Genomic DNA, 22,917 nt, shown 5'->3' with positions numbered 1-22,917 from the left:
TCACAACAACATTACCCCATTCTCACCTTTACCAGTTTCCCATTTCACTCCATAATCTCACAACAACATTACCCCATTCTCATCTTTACCAGTTTCCCATTTCACTCCATAATCTCACAACAACATTACCCCATTCTCACCTTTACCAGTTTCCCATTTCACTCCATAATCTCACAACAACATTACCCCCTCTCCATTCTCACCTTTACCAGTTTCCCATTTCACTCCATAATCTCACAACAACATTACCCCCCTCTCCATTCTCACCTTTACCAGTTTCCCATTTCACTCCATAATCTCACAACAACATTACCCCCTCTCCATTCTCACCTTTACCAGTTTCCCATTTCACTCCATAATCTCACAACAACATTACCCCATTCTCACCTTTACCAGTTTCCCATTTCACTCCATAATCTCACAACAACATTACCCCCTCTCCATTCTCACCTTTACCAGTTTCCGGGTTATTCCTCTGCAGCAGGGCGCGCGCATGTAATTATCCAACTCCAGAGCCGAGTTCCTGTTTCTCGGACTTATCCGCGTCTCGTGCACTGGGGGGAAAACTGTACTTCTTTTTGACTCCTAATCGTGCTTTATTGACCGGTTCGAGCGTCCCACAGCGCCCCCACAGGCCCGGAGGATGAACACTCCGAGCGGACAATGTAAGTAAATAAAACAATAAAGAAATGGAAAAACATCATCAATAGATAGCAAGAGAAAGGATGTGGACACCTGACCATCACACCCACATGTGGTTCTTCCCCAGACTGTTGCTACAAAGTTGTGAATTTGTGAAGCACACAATTGTGTCTTCGTCTTTCTATAGCGTTCCAGTTTCTCTTCACTGGAACAAGGAGATCCAAACCTGTTCCAGCGTGACAATGCTCCTGGGCACAAAGTGAGCACAATGAAGACATTGTTTGCCAAAGTTGAAGTTGAAGAACTCGAGTGTCCTGCACAGAGCCCTGGCTGAACTCAACCTCACCGAACACCTTTGGGAAGAACTGGAACACCAACTGCACCCCAGATTTCCTTACTCCCCCAACCTCAGTACCTGACCTCACTAATGAATGAACACACATCCCCACAGCCACGCCCCAAAATGTAATGGGAAATCTTCCCGGAAGAGTGGAGCAAATTATAACAGCAAAGGGAGAACTAACTCCATATTAATGTACATGGCCATTGGGCACATGGTGTGATGGTCAGGTGTCCATATATATACATTTGGCCATATAGTATAGTACAGTATAGATTTATAAACAGACAGACAGATCAGTCAACCAATAATAAACCAACCAAGAAGGAGACATTGTTCAACAGTTGCTTGAAATCCCGTTTTTTCAATCCACCTCCACCACTCTTCTTCAGATGACAGTAAGGACTTTGTTAACAAGATATAAAATTATATTTTTGGATGATTAAAGGCACTTGTAAGATAGGGAGAGAAGAAACGAAAAGAAAGGAAAGCAAAAGAAAAGACAAAAATACAACTCCGTTAACAAAAGAACACAAACAAACAAATAAATACAGTAGATACCCCTGCGATAGACTGGTGACCTGCTCAGGGTGTAACCCAGCTCTCACCCAAAGTCAGCTGGCTCCAGCTTCCCTCTCAACCCTGACACATAAGTGGTATAGATAATGGATGGATGGATGGATGGATGGATGAGGAGTTCTGTATATGTTGTACTTTTCTGTCCCTTAAGTGTAAAGCACAGTTTCAGACAATGCTTTCAAAAAAAGAAAGATCTTTCAAAAGTTTTATTTCAAGTGTCTGGTTTTATACATAAAACATTTGTGAAAGATCTCATCTCATTATCTCTAGCCGCTTTATCCTGTTCTACAGGGTCGCAGGCAAGCTAGAGCCTATCCCAGCTGACTACAGGCGAAAGGCAGGGTACACCCTGGACAAGTCGCCAGGTCATCACAGGGCTGACACATAGACACAGACAACCATTCACACTCACATTCACACCTACGGTCAATTTAGAGTCACCAGTTAACCTAACCTGCATGTTTTTGGACTGTAGGGGAAACCGGAGCACCCGGAGAACATGCAAACTCCGCACAGAAAGGCCCTCACCGGCCACGGGGCTCAAACCCGGACCTTCTTGCTGTGAGGCAACAGCGCTAACCACTACACCACCGTGCCGCCTTTGTGAAAGATCTCATCTCATCTCATTCTCATCTCATTATCTCTAGCCGCTTTATCCTTCTACAGGGTCGCAGGCAAGCTGGAGCCTATCCCAGCTGACTACGGGCGAAAGGCGGGGTGCACCCTGGACAAGTCGCCAGGCCATCACAGGGCTGACACATAGACACAGACAACCATTCACACTCACATTCACACCTACGGTCAATTTAAAGTCACCAGTTAACCTAACCTGCATGTCTTTGGACTGTAGGGGAAACCGGAGCACCTGGAGAACATGCAAACTCCGCACAGAAAGGCCCTCACCGGCCACGGGGCTCAAACCCGGACCTTCTTGCTGTGAGGCGACAGCGCTAACCACTACACCACCGTGCCGCCTTTGTGAAAGATATTATAAAAAATTTTAAGCAAATGCTATTTGCACCCAGGGGTCAGTAGACAACAAAGCTGTTTATACCCAGCATGGATAGCCAATGTGGTTATTTACATCCAGGTATACAGAGACAAGACAAGCACTCAGCTGTCCGGAGCCAACAATGCTATTTACACTTTAACCCTAAACCTGACTGGTTCTAAACAGCTGCCATGTGACTATTCTCACCTGGGTACAAACAGACACCGAATTAAAAAAAATAATTTTTCATTCACTTTTTTTGTCATATATAGTACTATGCAAAACCCTTTTTTTCCCCTTGCACACTTTGTTACAGATTTCTATTTTATGTTCAAAGACACGCGATTAGGTTAATATGGGATGGCCTTGGGCCGAGGTGCCCTTGAGCAAGGCCCCTAACTCCCAACTGCTCCCTGGGCGCTGTTAGCATGGCTGCCCACTGCTCTGGGTATGTGTGTGTGCTCATTGCTCACGTGTGTGTGCCTGTGTGTGTTCACTGCTTCAGATGGGTTAAATGCAGAGAGGAATTTCACAAGCGTGTGATGAATAAAATTTGTTGTTCTTCTTTTTCTTTATGACTTCTACATTATCGAGTCAGTACAGAAACATTTTAGAGTGCCAAACGTTCGTTATTTTTCCAGCACAAAATTAAATGTTACAGAAAAAAAAGTTTGTACCTGAGCAGCATATTACACAAGAGAGCACTTTTCAGATTAAAAAAGAAAACATAATGAAGGCTGCTGGGTTTTGGGGCAAAATGAAGAAGCGAGTGTGACAGTCCAAGTGTCCAGAAGAAATGTGGCTGGTTCTGGAAGACGCTCAGTAAAACCTGCAGCTCATTTCCGCATAAAACTGCACTCACTGGACCTCAGACTACTGTTTTTTTTAAGCAAAGGGTCGTCTCACACCAAATACTGATTTTGTTATAAAAATTTATTGCGGCTTACTGCTGTTTATCTCATCTCATCTCATTAATGGTTGTCTGTGTCTATGTGTCAGCCCTGTGATGACCTGGCGACTTGTCCAGGGTGCACCCCGCCTTTCGCCCGTAATCAGCTGGGATAGGCTCCAGCTTGCCTGCGACCCTGTAGAACAGGATAAAGCGGCTAGAGATAATGAGATGAGATAATCTACTATTTAAGATCTCTTTAGTAATTTTTTGACTGTCTACAATATTTAATTTTATTCAGTTTTATTTCATGATTTTTTTTTTGCTGTGCCTAATATAACTCTTCAGTCTGTTAGTATGTAGTGGGTTTTTTTTTTTCAGCTTGCTCAGCTGGATAAGTATCTTTCCAATTTTTCATTTTCCTTTGTTTGATTATGAGTTGTGCATGTTCCCTGTAAGGCAAAAGGACACAGTGAATAGATGTATAAACTTCAGAATATGATTAAGGTCAACTATTATTGGACCTCTGCTGACACCAGAACTCATCTTGCCTTCGTATTTCCACCTATATTATACTCCAGTTATGTAATGTCTTAAGGTCCAAAAGACATCATATATACGGAATATCACAAACAAATGCAAAAATGAATACATAAAAAGAGAAAAAAAATTTTCTACTTTTGTTCTATTTCATCATACCAGGTTCAACATAAGAAAAACTAACGCAACAGTTGATTTTCCCCTTCATTATTCATATTTCTTGGATGAAAAAATACATTAAATGTCAAGAAGGATGTAATATTTGTGTTTGGTTATCTTTTTTAAATGAAAATCTGGTTATTAAACATTGGGATTAGTATTGTAAGAACACTGTTGTGTAAAAAGTTTGGTCCCTTAAATGTCTGGTCTGCTTTACACAGTGAAACATTAATATTACAAATGTATTATTCAATGAAAAAAATATCGACATGGTTTAAACGTTATGTTCTGTCATTTCCAATATTTTCTTTTCTATTCTATTATTTTCTATACTCATATTTTCTTTTCTATTCTGTACCATTTTATTTTCTATGCTATTTGTCTGTTTTTTAACTTACGTTCTATTTGCATTTATGTTAATGCATATAAAACAGATATAAAAAGATTAATTAACCAGAACGTCAAGGACGTAGTCGCTCATCTGGCCTGCCATCAGAAGAACCATGACGACCAAAACATCAAACAGAACTGAAATGTGACGATGTGAGAGAGGCCCAACCTCCACGACAAACTGTTTAGAACAGGAAAATCAACAAAGGACTAAATTTTGTTCCCCGAGCGAAGATCGACCCAAAACGTCGATCGGAACTGAATTTGCATGATAAATGAGAGAGGAGATACAATTCTAGTCAGAAGAAAATGTGTTAAGTCGACCTAATTACTAATTTCTTAGTAAAAAATTGACAACACAATGACCAAGTTTTGTGCAGAAGGACAAGTTCTTTCAAATAAAACAATCAGAACTGAAATCCACTGAGAACTGAGGGAGGAGATACGATTTAACTGAAAATAAACAAAGTTGTCAACAAAGTTGTAAACAAATTGTTTACAAAAAGAAAATCAACAAACAAACGACCAAGTTTTGTCCCCCGAGGGAAGATCGACCCAAAACATCGATCAGAACTGGAATTGGGTGAGAACTGCGAGAAGAGATACAATTCTAATGAAAAGTCTGAAAACTTGTTAAAGCGACCTAATTAGCAGTTTGTTAGCAAAATATTGACAATCCAATGACCAAATGTTGTGCAGAAGGTCTAGTTCTTTCAAACCAAACAATCAGAACTGAAATCCATTCAGAACTGAGGGAGGAGATATGATTTAACTGAAAATAAACAAAGTTGTAAACAAATTGTTTGCAACAGAAAAATCAACAAACAAATGAAAAAGTTTTGTTCCTCAAGGGAAGATCGACCCAAAACATCGATCAGAACTGGAATCAGATGAGAAATCAGAGAGGACATAAAATTCTAGTGAGAGGCCTGGAAAATTCATTAATTTGGCCTAATTAGTAACTCGTTAGCAAAAAATTGACAAAACAATGACCAAGTTTTGTGCGGAGTGGCGAGTTCTTTCAAACAAAACAATCAGAATGGAAATCCATCTAGAACTGATGGAGGAGGTACAAATTAACGGAATTGTGGATGACGGACGTGACACCATGGCAACAGTCAAGTCAAGTTTATTTGTATAGCGCTTTTAACAATAGACATTGTTGCAAAGCAGCTTTACAGAATTTTGGTGACTTTAAACATGAGCTAATTTTATCCCTAATCTATCCCCAATGAGCAAGCCTGTGGTGATGTTGGCAAGGAAAAACTCCCTCAAATGACATGAGGAAGAAACCTCAAGAGGAACCAGACTCAAAAGGGAACCCATCCTCATTTGGGTGATAACAGATAGCGTGATTATAGCATTTTAACAGTTTTAACATGAAGTCTGTTTTGTTGAAGTTATAAACTGTTCATTGATGGAAACTTAAGCGCAAAACTGTTCATGACAACTCCAGTCCTAAAATTAGCAAGTCAACTGTAGTCCTCAGACATAAAAGCATTATTGTAAGGGTCCAGAGCGTCCTCCAGGTGTGACTTTTGACTGTCCATATGGGGCCGTCCTCCACAGGAGCGATGCGATGAGACTCCAGCCAGACGTAAGGCATCAGGATGGATCAGGCAGGTCCGAGGAGCAGAAGAGGTCAGCATCTTGATCTCAGGATTGACATGTAACTCAGAGGGACAGACAGAGTGGGAGGGGGAGAAAGAGAGAGAGAGAGAAAACAGGTTGTTAGGTATGCCCAGTGTCACCTGATGAGTATGGCCTTGTGGACAGATGAGCTAATAATAAATTGTGATAAATAATATTTATGGCGGGGCGGCACAGTGGTGTAGTGGTTAGCGCTGTCGCCTCACAGCAAGAAGGTCCTGGGTTCGAGCCCCGGGGCCGGCGAGGGCTTTTCTGTGTGGAGTTTGCATGTTCTCCGCGTGGGTTTCCTTCGGGTGCTCCGGTTTCCCCCACAGTCCAAAGACATGCAGGTTAGGTTAACTGGTGACTCTAAATTGACCGTAGGTGTGAATGTGAGTGTGAATGGTTGTCTATGTCTATGTGTCAGCCCTGTGATGACCTGGCGACTTGTCCAGGGTGTACCCCGCCTTTCGCCCGTAGTCAGCTGGGATAGGCTCCAGCTTGCCTGCGACCCTGTAGAAGGATAAAGCGGCTAGAGATAATGAGATGAGATGAATATTTATGGAATTGTTGACAGATGTTTGGTCTGCTCAAACAAATAATAGACAACATTAAATGTATCCCATAAATTGGTCAGTGTAAGTAATTTAATCAAATTTCTTATTTATTTATTTATTTATTGACACATTTACATGCATTTTGTATAACAACAGGTATGGATCAGAATTTCCAATAGGTAAAATATATATTTTTAAAAATAATAATAAAAAAATCACTTTACCCATCCATCCTTATTCATCTCTGACTGAGCACGCTTTTACTTCCGATTATAATCTCACTGTTTCATACGCAGACAATTCAGAGACACAATGTGCATCCATTAGATCGACAGTACAATAGACACACAGTCCTTTATTGGCGAGTAAATAATCATTCAGAGGGCAAGCTTTTAAACAGTCTTTTTTGAATTGACGTCACTACTGCCTTATAAAATGGCAAAAACAATGCACTGCCGATTTTAGTGTCCAGATGACCAGGTGAAGATGGAGACACATCCTCTGTCTGCTTTACTCCTTGTGTTGGTCCTCAGTATCCCCACTGTGTGTGGTAAAGAGTCCACAGTGACTGTGTCCTGCCCAGAGAACCAAAAGGCCTATAATGGTTCATGTTATGAGTTTGTGACCCTGCAGTGGAGCTTCTTTAACGCTCAGGCCGAGTGTGAGCGCAACCATGGACATCTGGCCTTCATTCATAATGAAGAAACACAGCAGTTTCTCCAGAAACATCTGCAGCCGGAGCACAACTGGTGGCTCGGGTTAGCGTCTGAATCCTTCAGCCTGAGCTCGCCGTCTTCTGAAGGTGAGATGGTCTTCATAATGCTGGGTAGAAGTAGTCCTACTGGACATTTTTGTGCTGATACTGAAACTAAACATGCTTCTTTATTATCACACCATGCCACAGAGATACATAACATGTAAATGTTCTTTTCACAGCAGTATTTTTTAAATGATGGAGTAAAGATCTATATACTGTATATATGGGTCCATCTCAGAAACTGGTCTCTCATTTGGGACATTATGGTCAAAAAATAAATGTTCTAATTTTACTATTTTTTTTTTTGCATTTACCGAACACTCAATGTTTCTTTTGTCATGTTTAATAAGAATAAAGATAGCATCTTGCTTTATCTGGCCTCCACTGTGGAACATTTTTTTTTATTACAATTCAAATGCTTTTGTAAAATTGATTTCCATATAAAATAACTCCATCATGAAGAATTAAAGCCCCTCCTTCACAGATGAGTGAAAATATTGAATAAATTTCCTCTTTTTGATTGCTTGGGTTAAAAATGCCAAGTTATGATGACTGAATTGATTATTCACTTAAATATGAATAATATGATACATTTTGGGTATTTGATATGGCGAAATAGGACACATTGGAAAAATCAAGAACACACCGGAAAGATGAGAATAACGGCGCTGGTAAAAGAACAGCGACTGTACTGGCTGAAGGTCACGTGGGTCTCTGCTGCGGGGCGCGAGCAATGGGACATCACTACCGCACCGGACGGAGCGCGAGGAGGGGCAGAATGACTGGCCGTAGATTCTATCAAAAGTTCGATCTAAATTGACCACGGTTGCAAAATATTGGCCAAAAATATGCAAACACTATGAAATATGAAAGTAAGATGAAAAAGAAACATTCTATTGCCTTATACTGCAAGACTAAAACAAAATAAAACTGTCAAAACTCACCTTTTCAGTGATAACGTCTGAACAGATCACCCGCGTAACAGAAAGACCGCAAATGGAAGCACGATCAACTATTGGAGTGGAAAATTCCATTCTACACATGCAAATTGTTAATGCGTGTCCTTCCCCGCACACAAATAACACGCTACGGTAAAAAATAGAACACAACTCATTTTATAGCTCAGAAATTCATTACAAGACCAGCTACCATCGTAACGCATTCTGTAAGAAACATATTCTATACCTAACTTTCAGCTTTCATTTTAAAAACAAAATCGCAGATTTATAACTAAATTTTTATATGGCGTAGTGATTTTAAGTTCCTACTTTTGGTGAGGTCGTGACCTCGACCCTGAGGCTTTCCGTTTAGATCAAAACACACGATCGTATTGGTTTTGGGTCTGCAGAAAATGGAGTTATGACGGTGATCAAATATTTTGCATGATGTTTTATTACGGTTATGATTATTCTGTGAGCGCACCGATCCTTAGGTGCATAAAGTTACAACTTAAAATACAATTAGTGATAACTGTAGACTTTTCAGTGGACTACAACCTTTTTAAGGGAACGCGATGTAGTCAACCGTTTATCATGTCCCAGATCAAGCCGCCATTTTTCCACAAATTTGCAGAATTTTTGCCAAATTCTGAATATTCACATCAAAGATTTAGTTTTATCTGTATTATTTCTTTCATCATTTTATTTCAAATTAAAACCAACATCACCATTCAAAACCATATAGTTTATTGACTGTAAGTATATTTAGTGGGGGACCCCCACAGTACCCAGTTTCTGAGACAGACCCATATACTATATATTCAAGTATGTGTATATATTTAAATGTGCATGCACAGTAATGGCATTAAATTTATCAGATGGTTCTGGTACAAAAGGCAGCATGTATGAGGAAATACAGGAATTAATACACATGCTGAGGTAATCTCAGATGAGATATTGTACATTCTGCACATTATGTATTCATGCGTAGCTCTTCTGTCACATATTTATGAAAATAAATAAATAACCTATGCTATACATTTTGTAAAAGAATAACCTTCTGAAATCTAGGTCTAAGTCTGGACACAAATAAATAAAATAAATAAATAGATAAATAAATTAATAGATTATTATTATTATTAGGCGGCACGGTGGTATAGTGGTTAGCGCTGTCGCCTCACAGCAAGAAGGTCCGGGTTCGAGCCCCGGGGCCGGCGAGGGCCTTTCTGTGCGGAGTTTGCATGTTCTCCCCGTGTCCGCGTGGGTTTCCTCCGGGTGCTCCGGTTTCCCCCACAGTCCAAAGACATGCAGGTTAGGTTAACTGGTGACTCTAAATTGACCGTAGGTGTGAGTGTGAATGGTTGTCTGTGTCTATGTCTCAGCCCTGTGATGACCTGGTGACTTGTCCAGGGTGTACCCCGCCTTTCGCCCGTAGTCAGCTGGGATAGGCTCCAGCTTGCCTGCAACCCTGTAGAAGGATAAAGCAGCTAGAGATAATGAGATGAGATTATTATTATTACTACTACTCAAAGTTGGGTCTGTGATGCATAACCTGGCTGTTCCTGATTTATTTATTTTTTATTTATTTATTATTTTTTTTACAGTGATGAAAATGGTCATTATACACTTTACAGTTATTGACCTATATGACTGCTGGTTAATTAACTTAAATGTATTTTTTTTTAATCCAAACCTCAGTAACTCAAAAGTAAGTCAATTATAACTCAAAAATAAGTCAACTTGGACCTAATGTGTTCCTTCCATAGAAATTTCCATCCATCCGTCCATCCATCCATTATCTGTAGCTGCTTATCCTGTTCTACAGGGTCGCGGGCAAGCTGGAGCCTATCCCAGCTGACTATGGGCGAGAGGCGGGGTACACCCTGGACAAGTCGCCAGGTTATTGCAGGGCTGACACACAGAGACAAACAACCATTCACACTCACATTCACACCTAAGGTCGATTTAGAGCCACCAATTAGCCTAACCTGCATGCCTTTGGACCGTGGGAGAAACCGGAGCACCCGGAGGAAACCCACGCAGACACGGAGAGAACATGCAAACTCCGCACAGAAAGGCCCTCGCCGGCCGCTGGGCTCGAACTCATAACCTTCTTGCTGTGAGGCGACAGTGCTAACTGCGCAAATGTCATTCGTGAAACAATTCGTTCATCTTTTATATGGCTTGGGAGTAACAAGTTGTCTAAATGAGTGATTCGTTCATTTCTTCCTGGACTGCAAGATGTCCTGACTGACTGCAAAAATATGTAACATGAGAACCAGTGATTCAACTAGGTATAGGAGTGGTATAATAACTCATGAATGAAAGAAAGTAAATAGTTTAATTTGGATGCAAAGTCCAGTTAGTTAGTAATCTGAGTTGAACCCTTAACAATGCAGGCAGATCTATGATTGGGGGTGCCATTATTTAACAAACGTAATTTGATTTTGATTAGTTTTCAACATTTGAAGAAATAATGCATTTTTACAAGGTTTCCTTCCCGTGACATTGCATTTTGCTCTTAAATGAGAGACAGTATTGAGTGTTTAACATAGAATTTACAAATACACAAAAATGAAAATGTAAAAATATTCATGCTAATGAATATTCATGAAGGCATTAAGGACATTTAAATGAAAATAATTTTTTTTTAATTCATAATTTGCTTTTAGTCTATAACTTGTGTAACCCTGTCGTTCAAGGTTCAAAATGACCTCATCACTGAAAATAAGGGAAAAAAGCATGAGAAAACATGCTTTTCTTCTTCCCAAGCTCTAACAAAATTATCTGACAAAATGATTTCACACACTTAGAGTTTATAACGACAGCCTGAATTCTATAGTTATAAACTCTAAGTGTATTAAATCATTTTGCTCAAACTGTGGGTTGTGTATATAACTAAATATGTTCTAGATTAACTTTAAATTCTCCAGTGTACTCAAACTTCTAAGTTAGTATAATTTTCACACTATTTCTTAAAGTTTCCATTGTCGATACAAATCGTTATAAGTTTTAATATTTTTATCCACATTATCATATTTTTATTTATTCTATTTGTTATAATATATTTGCCATTCATTTGTATTTATGTTAAGTACAGCTTTCATGTAAATAAGTGTCAGCTTTTGAAACGCTGCTCCTAATAAAGTTTTTTATTATTATTATTATTATTATTATTATTATTATTATTAATTATTATTATTATTATTATTATTATTATTATTATTATTATTATCATCTTCAGGAAATTGAGATGATGCAACTTTCTTAGTTCTATTTATTACAGTATGATGCTGGGCAGTGAAACAAAACAAAGTCCACTTTGGATAGAGAATTAGATGTGGACCAACTTCATTGTGTCACAAAGTTAACGAGTTTAAATACTGTATTTAATGAGTTTAAATACTGTAAAAGTGCATTTTTCATAACCTGCAATGGACGACCTGTGGAAAAGGAGCACGAAGGAGTTCTAAGCATGAAATATTAAATGGATTAATATGTTAATGCAAAAAAAACATTTTGTTTAAAGTATTTTAATGATTATATTTCAAGGTAAAGTTGTTATATTATTAGAGAGAGGCTGCGATTGGCAAAAATGCTGTTTTCTAAATTTTATGAACGTTTCAATTTATTTATCTGAAATATTCAGGAAGGTTGTTGCGAAGGAAACTTTACCTGCGCTCTCAGAAAACAAAGCACATTATTGTACCTTTAGGGGTAAGTCAAGTCAAGTCATTTATTTGTATAGCACATTTAAAACAACAGAAGTTGACCCAAAGTGCTTTCCAGAATGAAGCAGATGAAAAATGACCTTAGAGGTATACATGGATAAAGGAAAAAGGAAAACAAGTTAAGTAGATCCCTGTGGAAAACAAACACACACACACACACACACAAAATAAATAAATAAAAATGAAATAAATATAACAAAATAAAGTAAAATAAATAAAAAGATCACTTTTTATTTATTCTACTTTAGGGGCTTGTTACTGGGGAAGTACCCTCTAAGGTACTTATTTGTACCATTTATATACTGATTAGGAACATACACTACCGTTCAAAAGTTTGGGGTCACCCAGACAATTTTGTGTTTTCCATGAAAAGTCACACTTTTATTTCCCACCATAAGTTGTAAAATGAATAGAAAATATAGTCAAGACATTTTTCTGGCCATTTTGAGCATTTAATCGACCCCACAAATGTGATGCTCCAGAAACTCAATCTGCTCAAAGGAAGGTCAGTTTTATAGCTTCTCTAAAGAGCTCAACTGTTTTCAGCCGTGCTAACATGATTGTACAAGGGTTTTCTAATCATCCATTAGCCTTCTGAGGCAATGAGCAAACACATTGTACCATTAGAACACTGGAGTGAGAGTTGCTGGAAATGGGCCTCTATACACCTATGGAGATATTGCACCAAAAACCAGACATTTGCAGCTAGAATAGTCATTTACCACATTAGCAATGTATAGAGTGGATTTCTGATTAGTTTAAAGTGATCTTCATTGAAAAGAACAGTGCTTTTCTTTCAAAAATAAAGACATTTCAAAGTGACCCCAAACTTTTGAACGGTAGTGTACATGTACCTTTTTGACCCTAAAAAGGTACACATAGTTACCTTGAAGTCCAATAATGAGCCCTAAGTGGTACATCAGTGTAAATTGTACCTTAGGGTGGATGGACTCCTACTGTACCCTACAATGGACTCCTACTGTACCCCTATTTCTGACAGTGTGTGTTTAAAATGTAATTTACTTTTACTTTAGATCCATATTTATCAATGTTATATCAGTGTGACATAAACTGAACCCCCCCCCCCCCAACTGTCTAATGAGCCAATGAACCCTTAAAGAACCATTTTTTCTAAGACAGTACTCAAAACAGGTCTAATTACTGATTGATGCTGGAAAAAAAATCTAAATGTTGTATTTATACTGTAGGTCTGTTCTTCTGGTTGGATGGATCTGACCTGAGTTACTCTAACTGGCTCGGGGAGGCCGTGTCCGGTGCCAGCTGTGGCTACATCGCCAAAGAATCAGATTTTCAATGGGGAGCAACCAGTAACTGCAGCCAGAAGTTCTTCTTTATCTGCGAGTTTGGTTAGTGCCATACTCTTAATGCTATTGATCGAACTATGATGGTGCAAAGTTCAATTTGTACAGAAAACCAGCTTAATTGTGCATGATCATGTTCGAGTTTAAATGCAATAGAAATTAGGCTACCATTGAGAGAAAATACAGAACCCTTTCCAAAAAAAAAAAAAAAGGACAAACTGTATTCAGCTAAAGGTAGTGCCTCTGGTCATGTGGGAATCTTACAAGAATCATTAACTGAAATTTCTTACAAATCCATATCACTTCTGTTTCCATCACAAGTTTTAATAATAAAGAACAACTTTTCATAACGGGCGGCACGGTGGTGTAGTGGTTAGTGCTGTCGCCTCACAGCAAGAAGGTCCTGGGTTCGAGCCCCGGGGCCGGCGAGGGCCTTTCTGTGTGGAGTTTGCATGTTCTCCCCGTGTCCGCGTGGGTTTCCTCCGGGTGCTCCGGTTTCCCTCACAGTCCAAAGACATGCAGGTTAGGTTAACTGGTGACTCTAAATTGACCGTAGGTGTGAGTGTGAATGGTTGTCTGCGTCTATGTGTCGGCCCTGTGATGACCTGGCGACTTGTCTAGGGTGTACCCCGCCTTTCGCCCGTAGTCAGCTGGGATAGGCTCCAGCTTGCCTGCGACCCTGTAGAAGGATAAAGCGGCTTGAGATAATGAGATGAGATGAGAACTTTTCATAACGAGTTTTAATACCTGAAATAACCCTAGATGGCTAAATATGCCAGGTCACCGGCGCGGGAACCGGGGGTGCGGGGGGTCCGGCCGCACCCCCTGGTGGTCCGGCCGCACCCGCTGGTGGTGGACCCTCAAAACTGACATGAACATAAAACAAAACTTACGTGAAAATATATTTGTTTATTTATTTGTTTTCATTTGGCTCTGCTGATTTTATATGTCATGTTTTAGATGTAGGATGATGAGGGCTACATTTTAGTTATTTAAAAAAGGATTTAATTAAAACTTATAACTTAATATGTAGCCTAGTGGACCATCAGAATTTTTTTTGTCATGACGTTGACGTTCAGCTTTTCAGCGCGCGAAATTACAACAGGAAGCGAGTACGAGTCGACCGTCTGTAGAGAAGAGTAAGAGTTAGTTAGTTAGTTAGTTAGTTAGTTAGTTGATACTTAATAGTTACTATGTCTCAGAAGAGAACCGTGTGGATTTAAGTGGAATAATTGCGAGAAGTCATATGATCAAGACAGCGTTTTAAGGTAAGGCCATTTGGTTATTAATTTTGCCCGCTGTGTCGTGTTCAATTGAGCCTATTTGGTATGCCTTGAACAAGTGCAGGTGTTGCTAGCATCGTGCTTTGAAGTTGACTCAGATGTAACTACAGTCTTAAAAAATGTTCGTTTAAAACAGTGTGTCCATGCTCATCATGTTTTACTTTTACTTTTCTTAATGGAGAGTGTGAAATACCGCTGCATCACTTTTATGAGTGATTTTTGCAATAGAACACTAAGTTAGTGTGACTAACCCATAGTAGTAGGATGAGTGGGTTCATGGATTTCGGTCTGTTGATTGAGAGAACCATGGTGTTTGTGTTGTTCCAGCGAGAGTGTTGTTCTGTTTCATGTGTGTGTGTGTGTGTGTGTGTGTGTGCGACTAACTACTGTATTTGAAATGCACACTCGCTTGACTGGATCTGGGTATGTAAGGCTGTAATCGGGTGGAATCCGCGTCTCCTTCAGTTTATCTAGAGCAGATGTAAAACCTGCGACTGTTAAACCACAGCTGTGCGCTTTTGCTTCTAAAATAACCTGTCCTTCGTAATCGTGTTAACTGAGAATTGTCATTGACAGACAGGCTTCAGATTCTTCCGTCATCACTCAAAAAAAAAAAAGTCGTTTTTACGGATTAGGCCTATAAGTAGTAGGCAGTTTAACGAAATATTGCAATTGCAAGCTTAAAAGGATTTCGGACGCCTGATTGGTTAAAATGCAGGAAATTGCATCTAAGAAATACAAAATTTTCTGGGGGAGGACCCCCAGACCCCCCTTCAAAAAAATGTCCCAGGTCACGTCACAGCACCCCCTGCCGACAATGTCTTCCCGCGCCGCTGTGCCAGGTTGTCAGCTTTAAGGAAAGTGTTTGCTATCTACGGTCAGACGTTTACACACTTTCCATATAAAACACAAAAACGACACAATATACCAGAAAAAGTCAAATGTGTCTTGCAAAGCAGTGATATTATCTGAATGTGTATTCATATAAAAAATTAACTTGTAGCTGCTAAGAAAGTTTTGTTTTAGTTTTTGTTTAATCATATCAACATCGATATCATTCCAGACTATGGGGCCTTGGAAACGGATATTAAATTTTCCATAATTTGTTCTCTCTTTAGGTGACATATCAGGTGTGATGTCCATCAAACTTGGACATCACACTAGAAATTTCAATTAAAGGCAATTGAAAGAAGAAACAAATGGCATTCAAACAGACAGAAAATTCATTCTCTATAACGATTTGTTAAAACACATACATTGGTATTTCTGTTAATAATATATTATGACAACATGGTCAGGATCTAACGTACATATTACATTACATTAATGGCATTTAAGCAGACGGTTTTATCCAGAGTGATGTACAACATACCCAGAGTAGCCTGGGGAGAAGTTGGGGGTTAGGTGCCTTTCTCAATGACAATTCAGCCATTCCTGCTGGTCCAGGAAACCAAACTGGCAACCTTTTGATCCCAAAGCAGCTTCTCTAACCATTAGGCCATGACTTCCCCTAGCTGTATCCATATCATTTAATGCTCCAAATATTCATATCTGTATTCAGATTTAAACCTACACCCATGCTGGGTTTAAATCTGAATACAGATTCGGATATTTTAGTTCTGGATTCTGCTTCTGGCAGTTCTTCAACCTCAGCTACATCACTCGACGGATGTGCTCACAACCTCAACTTTAATCCCGATCAAAGGGGTGATTATTTTGTTTGTACCTGCATAACCAGGTTGTTACTAAAGACCGGGTCATATTCATGTCAAAAGTCAAAGTCCCTTCCACACCAGGATCTGGTCTTCCCAGGCAGTCTCCTATCCCAGTACTAACCAGCTCTTTTGAGGCGTATGGGTGCAGCATTGATCTCCATAGCCCTCAGCCTCTCACCTGTACAGCTAGGGTTACAGTGGAGGGCTGGTCCTCTCGTAACCGCAAGAGTTTGACTCCCCACTCACATCTGTATTGCAGTGTGCCTTGCCAGATGGCAGTAGGTACCATTTTTATGATGGTCTTTGGTATGACCCAACCATGAGTAGAACTCGTGATCTCCCAGTCAAGAGGTGGACACGCTAACCACTAGGCCAGTAAGTTGGTGTTCCAGTTCATCCCAAAGGTGTTCAGGGGGATGAGGTCAGGGTTTTGTGCAGGACACTTGAGTTCTTGCACATCAACCTTGGTATATCATGTCTTCATGGTGATAATGGTCTTTGGTATGACCTAACTGCAAGTGGAACTCACAACCTTCCAGTCAAGAGGCAGACACACTAACCACTAAGCCAACTTGCTGTTCGTGTTAATGTACATGGTCATTATCTGGTGGTCTATACTTGCATGAAAGTTTAAAAAAAAAAAACTCACAAAACTTAGATTTTTGTTGTCTGGGGGATCCCAGAACCGAGACACGACTGTAACTCTGTCAGATTCAGTCTAGTCCTGGGGGGGGGATAAACAAATAAACCACCTTCTATTCATATTTACACTCAAGAGCCACTTTATTAGGAACACCCATCCACCTGCTGTGATATGCAGTTCTCTAATCAGCCGACCCCTTGACAGCAGCACAATGCATCAAATCATACAGATACAAATCTTCAGTTAATGCTCACTTCAAACATCAGAACGGGAAAAATTGTGATCTCAAAGTGTGACTTTCGTTTCACTGTGACATGGGTGTTGGTTTGAGCCGAATGAAATACAGGTTTGAGTCTTTCAGAAACCGCTGATCTCCTGGCGTTTTCACACACAACAGTCTCTAGAGTTTACACAGAATGGTGCGAAAAACAAAAAACACTGAGTGAGTGAGCGACAATTCTGTGGATGGAAACAAACGCCTTGTTGATAAGAGAGGTCAGAGGAAAATGGACGGATTGGTTCGAGCTGCCAGGAAGGAATTTATATAGTACTTACTTACTTACTTGGGCCCTTGGCTCCATACGGAGCATAGGTCACCGATGATCTTCCTCCATCTAGCTCGGTTCTGGGCTTCCCTCTCCAGATCTTCCCAACGCATCCCCAGTCCAATCAGCTCCCGCTCCGTGTCTCGCCTCCAGGAGTTTCTAGGGTGGCCCCTCCTTCTCTTGCCATGGATTATCATCGGTGCTTCAGTAACAAGTCTTTTTCTAGGTAAGGTTGTTGGCCTTACGCAAACCCATTTAACCTCTGGGAGAGGGATTGGCGGAACTGCTAATTAGTACCTCCCTGGTGTCTTAAGCCCCCCAAAGGTTACAGGTCTCCCATGCACCAGACCCGGGCAGACAAACCAGGTTGGAACAAGCTGCTACACCTTGACAAGGTTACACAGTTCCTTATCCTGGTGGGGTGAAGGCCCCCAGGATCGTAGCAGTAATTCATATAATCACTCTTTACAACCGTGGTGAGCAGAAAAGCATCTCAGCATGCAACAGAAAACAGAAGAACACATTGGGTTCCACTCCTGCAGCCAAGAACAGGGATCTTAGACTCAAGAACAAGTTCCTATTAAAGTGGCCGGTGAGTGGATATTTGGATGTGTTAAGAACACATTATCTGTTCAACCTGAATAACGTATTTGTTTTTGGTTCCATCCCGACATTATGGTAAGTCTAATTGTAGGTGTACTTTTTCCAGATTCCTGTCCCATGTTTAAATCATTATCGCTCTGATCTACAGTATTTAAATTGTTATCATTGTTATCCAGATATACTGTATGCTTTGACAGTTGCGGAGTGTATTTGCATTTTTTGTGCTTGTTTTAGAATCAGGACAGAGCCTCGCCTGTGTGGACAACAACGCCATGCTGAAGTGTGATTCCGGGCAGGTCATAGAGATCGATGAGAGCTTCTACGGTAGGAGCACAGTGCACTACTGCAGAGCCAACCATTCTCTTTCGCACACATCTGGACAGGACCGGTGCAGCTGGACGGATGTGGAGCGTGTGGTATCAGGTACATCCTTTTCAAACATTTCAACTCTCAGAAAGAAGGGTACCAAACTGAACTATTCCTTATTCAGGTGGTACCATTTAACAGTTATTCCATGAAATCGAGTTGTACATGAGCTGATAGCTGATGAGGCACGTAGCACTGAGTATGACGAGATTGCGTGGAATAACTTTTATTCTATCCACAATCACTGGATTTTGAGAAACAGAACATTTTTATTTTTAGCGAATTCGATAAATAAAAACTTTATACAAAACGTCTGACAAAATTATTTCCGTTTAGAATGTAAACAAACCTGCGAAATGACAGGAGCAATTTGTGAAAAATGCTATAATAATAATAATTCTTGAAAAAAAGATACGTTCTTACGATCAAATACTTTCATTCCATATTTTGTTGCTTTTTTTGGGGGGGGTCCTCTTCTTTTTATGGTTTTTTGGTGTTTGGAAAACCAACTTAAAGGTGCATTACCGCCACCAACTGGGCTGGAGTGTGGAACAGGCGATATTGAAGAAAAAAATCCCTATATTCTTTGAGCTATTTCTGTTTCTTTTAAATACTTGATAATTTTTTGGGGTTTGTTTTCAACTACAGTTTTTATTTCATCCTCGGTTGGTTCAGCAACATGCTCTGCCATTTTGTTTTTCTCTACTCATGGTATATGACCTGATAGCCTAGTAGTAGAGTAGCCAATCAGAGTGCATGATTGCTCATATCCAGTGCATGTGGATAGAATAATACGATTTTCAGTGACAAGAAATACTTCAGTTTGGTACCTTTATTAATTCCAAGAATGAATGAGTGATGATCCGGCCTTTCTTTCACAAAAACACACAATTAAAAGGCCAGGCAGGAAAAAATGGCTGACGTTGGATTGTTGTGGAGTTCAGGCGTATTTGGTCGTATCAACTTACCCTCAAACCAAACAGATTATAAAACAAACACAGCCGCAGTACACAAATACTGTATAAAGGGTTTATCATTACTCATCAGGGCAGATGTCTTCTAGCAGAAAAGCCAAACACAACGTCAACAATGCTAATGGGCCACAAAATTCTAGTGTCAGTCTTGAGAGCATGGATGAATTGAAAACATTAAAAGTCTAATATTTACCTGTGATATTTGCCTTTCGACCATCAATGTCTTTGAGCAAGCAGTGATGAACGATGCATTGTTTTCAATGGACAGAATCCTCTGTCATATCAAGCATGAAAGCTGTGATTCTGAAAGCTCGTTATGTGACTATGGCTGACGCAATCATCACATCTCATTCAAATGATTGTAAATCTGTTTAATCCGTAGACTTCTGCAAAGGTCAGCGAGTTTGTGAGGTTCCTGGAGATACACCAGCCTTTGGAGAGCCTTGTCCGCAACTGGGAAGTTACCTGTCTGTAAAATATCACTGCAAAAACGGTTAGAGACCTATTTGCTTCTTATTCGATACGAAAATGAATCAAGCTAGCATTGGTACTGTATGTATTCTTCCTTTATTTGACATCTCAGATCTTTCATGTTATTTAGATCCTTTTCCAGAAACATCTGCCATGTCTAAAAGACATCTGGCTCTTTCTATGATAAAGGGTTACTATGGTACTTTGTGACATGCCACTCAAAATTTAAAACTGCACTCAAAGCTTTAAATACGGGTTATAATTAATAGCTATAGCACCCTGGTATATACATGATGAAGGGAAGATAAGTCTCCCACTGTGCTGTGCTGTGCAGGAGACCACATTCCATCCATCCATCCATCCATCCATTATCTGTAGCCGCTTATCCTGTCCTACAGGGTCGCGGGCAGGCTGGAGCCTATCCCAGCTGACTATGGGCAAGAGGTGGGGTACACCCTGGACAAGTTGCCAGGCCATCGCAGGAGACCACATTGAAAACCGTGAAAATCTGGCATCACACGTGTAACCTGGACACTAGTTTTTGAGCCAAAAGATTTACAAAAATAGTCATGATTTCTCATAGGGAAATAATAATATAGGAACTCTTCTTAATAGAGAAAGAAAAGAATTTCAAATATCATGCAGAAACAAAATGCATCAATTGGCTCCAACCTTTTTTTTTTTAACAAAATTTCATGTAGATTTTATGCAGGAAAAACTATTAGAGCCAGAGTAGTGATAACACACTAAAATGTACTTTGTAAGGTTGTTATTTAACCTGAGAAATAAAAAAGAACTTTGCTCGATTCATAAAATATTTATGAATTGAAACTACAGGAGTCAATGGCGCGTAACGCATGTAACGTGGTCGTAATTTTGTTGGACAGATGACGACTTTCACCTTCCTTGCCGCCATTACACGCATCCCGGATGTCTCATGCAGTCACATCACATGAGTGTGTCTGGAGAGCTGCATGATCTAGTTAGCTCAGTCTTAACACTTCTGAGAAGAAATTAGCAGGCACTTGTTTTGTGCGTAACAGTTGGACGAAGGGTTACAACCGTACATTTAAATCCAAATGAAATGAATTTATCAGAATTCTCATCTCGGGCGGCACAGTGGTGTAGTGGTTAGTGCTGCTGCCTCACAGCAAGAAGGTCCGGGTTCGAGCCCCGTGGCCGGCGAGGGCCTTTCTGTGCGGAGTTTGCATGTTCTCCCCGTGTCCGCGTGGGTTTCCTCCGGGTGCTCCGGTTTCCCCCACAGTCCAAAGACATGCAGGTTAGGTTAACTGGTGACTCTAAATTGACCGTAGGTGTGAATGTGAGTGTGAATGGTTGTCTGTGTCTATGTGTCAGCCCTGTGATGACCTGGCGACTTGTCCAGGGTGTACCCCGCCTTTCGCCCGTAGTCAGCTGGGATAGGCTCCAGCTTGCCTGCGACCCTGTAGAACAGGATAAAGCGGCTAGAGATAATGATTAGAGATTATCTCTAGCCGCTTTATCCTGTTCTACAGGGTCGCAGGCAAGCTGGAGCCTATCCCAGCTGACTACGGGCGAAAGGCGGGGTACACCCTGGACAAGTCGCCAGGTCATCACAGGGCTGACACATAGACACAGACAACCATTCACACTCACATTCACACCTACGGTCAATTTAGAGTCACCAGTTAACCTAACCTGCATGTCTTTGGACTGTGGGGGAAACCGGAGCACCCGGAGGAAACCCACGCGGACACGGGGAGAACATGCAAACTCCGCATAGAAAGGCCCTCGTCGGCCACGGGGCTCGAACCCGGACCTTCTTGCTGTGAGGCGACAGCGCTAACCACTACACCACCATGATTGTACAGCATACAGCTTTAATTAAAAAAAAAACACTAGAATTTGGTGCACAAGTTTTAATTTTATTTGGGTTTTCTGAAATCAATACAGGGCCAAAATTATACATACAGGGTCAAAAATATCCATACAGCACACCTAATATTTGGGTAAAATGTCTTTTCGCAAGATTCACCTTGACCAAACATTTTTGTTTACCATGAACAAGCTTCTGGCAGAATTCTGGTTGGATATTTCACAACTCTTCATGATAGAATTGGTAGAGTTCAATTAATTTTTTTTTCTTGGCATGGACTCGACTTATAAGCACGGTCCATATATTTTCAATACGATTGAAGTCAGGACTTGTTTTAAGCTTAATGTTAGCCTGCTTTATCCTCCACAACCAGCTCTGATGCGTGTTTGGGTTCATTGTCCTGTTGTAAGTCCCAAGTCATGTTCAAGTTTCTGATGGTTTATGCTGAAGAATTCTGAGGTGGTCCTCGTTCTTCATTATTCCATCCACTTTGTGCAATGAACCAGTTCCACTGGCAGCAAAACAGCCCCAGAGCATGATGACCCTACCACCACCACCAGCTGGTACAGTGTCTCTCTGTACATGGTGGTCATTGTGGCCAAATGTGGGGGTGGTCATTGTAGGTTAACATGGGGCGGCCTTGAGCTGAAGTGCCTTTGAGCAAGGTACCTAAGCCCTGACTGCTCCCTGGGCACTCTAGTGTGGCTGCCCACTGCTCTGGGTGTGTGTGCGTGTGTTCACTGCTTCAGATGGGGTAAATGCAGAGGATGAATTTCACTGTGCTTGAAGTGTGCATGTGACAAATAAAGGTTTCTTCTTCTTCTTCTTCTTCTTCTTCAAACAACTCAATCTTTTGTCTCATCTGACCATACAGCTGTCCTCCAGAAGACTTTTTCTTTGTCCGTGTGGTCAGCTTCAAACTTTAGTTAAGCTTGAAGGTGTCAGTTTTGGAGCAGGGGGTTATTTCTTGAATAGCAGCCTCTTGGTCCACAGTGATC

At 40.6% G+C, this 22,917-nt stretch overlaps 2 protein-coding genes across 4 annotated transcripts in view; one reads left to right on the top strand and one right to left on the bottom strand.

Annotated features, from left to right (window-relative positions):
- Positions 1-704, bottom strand: part of znf143a (zinc finger protein 143a) — a 48,636-nt gene extending 47,932 nt beyond the window's left edge. The window contains exon 1 of one of the 3 annotated variants that reach the window (XM_060940823.1): positions 451-704. The gene's annotated coding sequence lies outside the window, so the exon portion shown is untranslated. The remainder of the gene's footprint in view (positions 1-450) is intronic. The other 2 variants (XM_060940819.1, XM_060940824.1) reach the window with 2 other exon arrangements.
- The window catches only part of pkd1l2b (polycystic kidney disease 1 like 2b), a 68,400-nt gene continuing 46,133 nt past the window's right edge, over positions 651-22,917 (top strand). The window contains 5 exon segments of the mRNA XM_060941903.1: positions 651-665; positions 7,182-7,548; positions 13,351-13,509; positions 18,488-18,676; positions 19,976-20,086. Of these exon segments, the coding sequence (XP_060797886.1) occupies positions 7,203-7,548; positions 13,351-13,509; positions 18,488-18,676; positions 19,976-20,086 (805 nt within the window). The 5' untranslated portion in view covers positions 651-665; positions 7,182-7,202.

This window comes from Neoarius graeffei, chromosome 15 (assembly GCF_027579695.1).
Source record: "Neoarius graeffei isolate fNeoGra1 chromosome 15, fNeoGra1.pri, whole genome shotgun sequence".
Classification (NCBI taxonomy): domain Eukaryota; kingdom Metazoa; phylum Chordata; class Actinopteri; order Siluriformes; family Ariidae; genus Neoarius; species Neoarius graeffei.
Note: the sequence above shows the minus strand (reverse complement) of the source record. Positions and strands in the feature narration are given on the sequence as shown.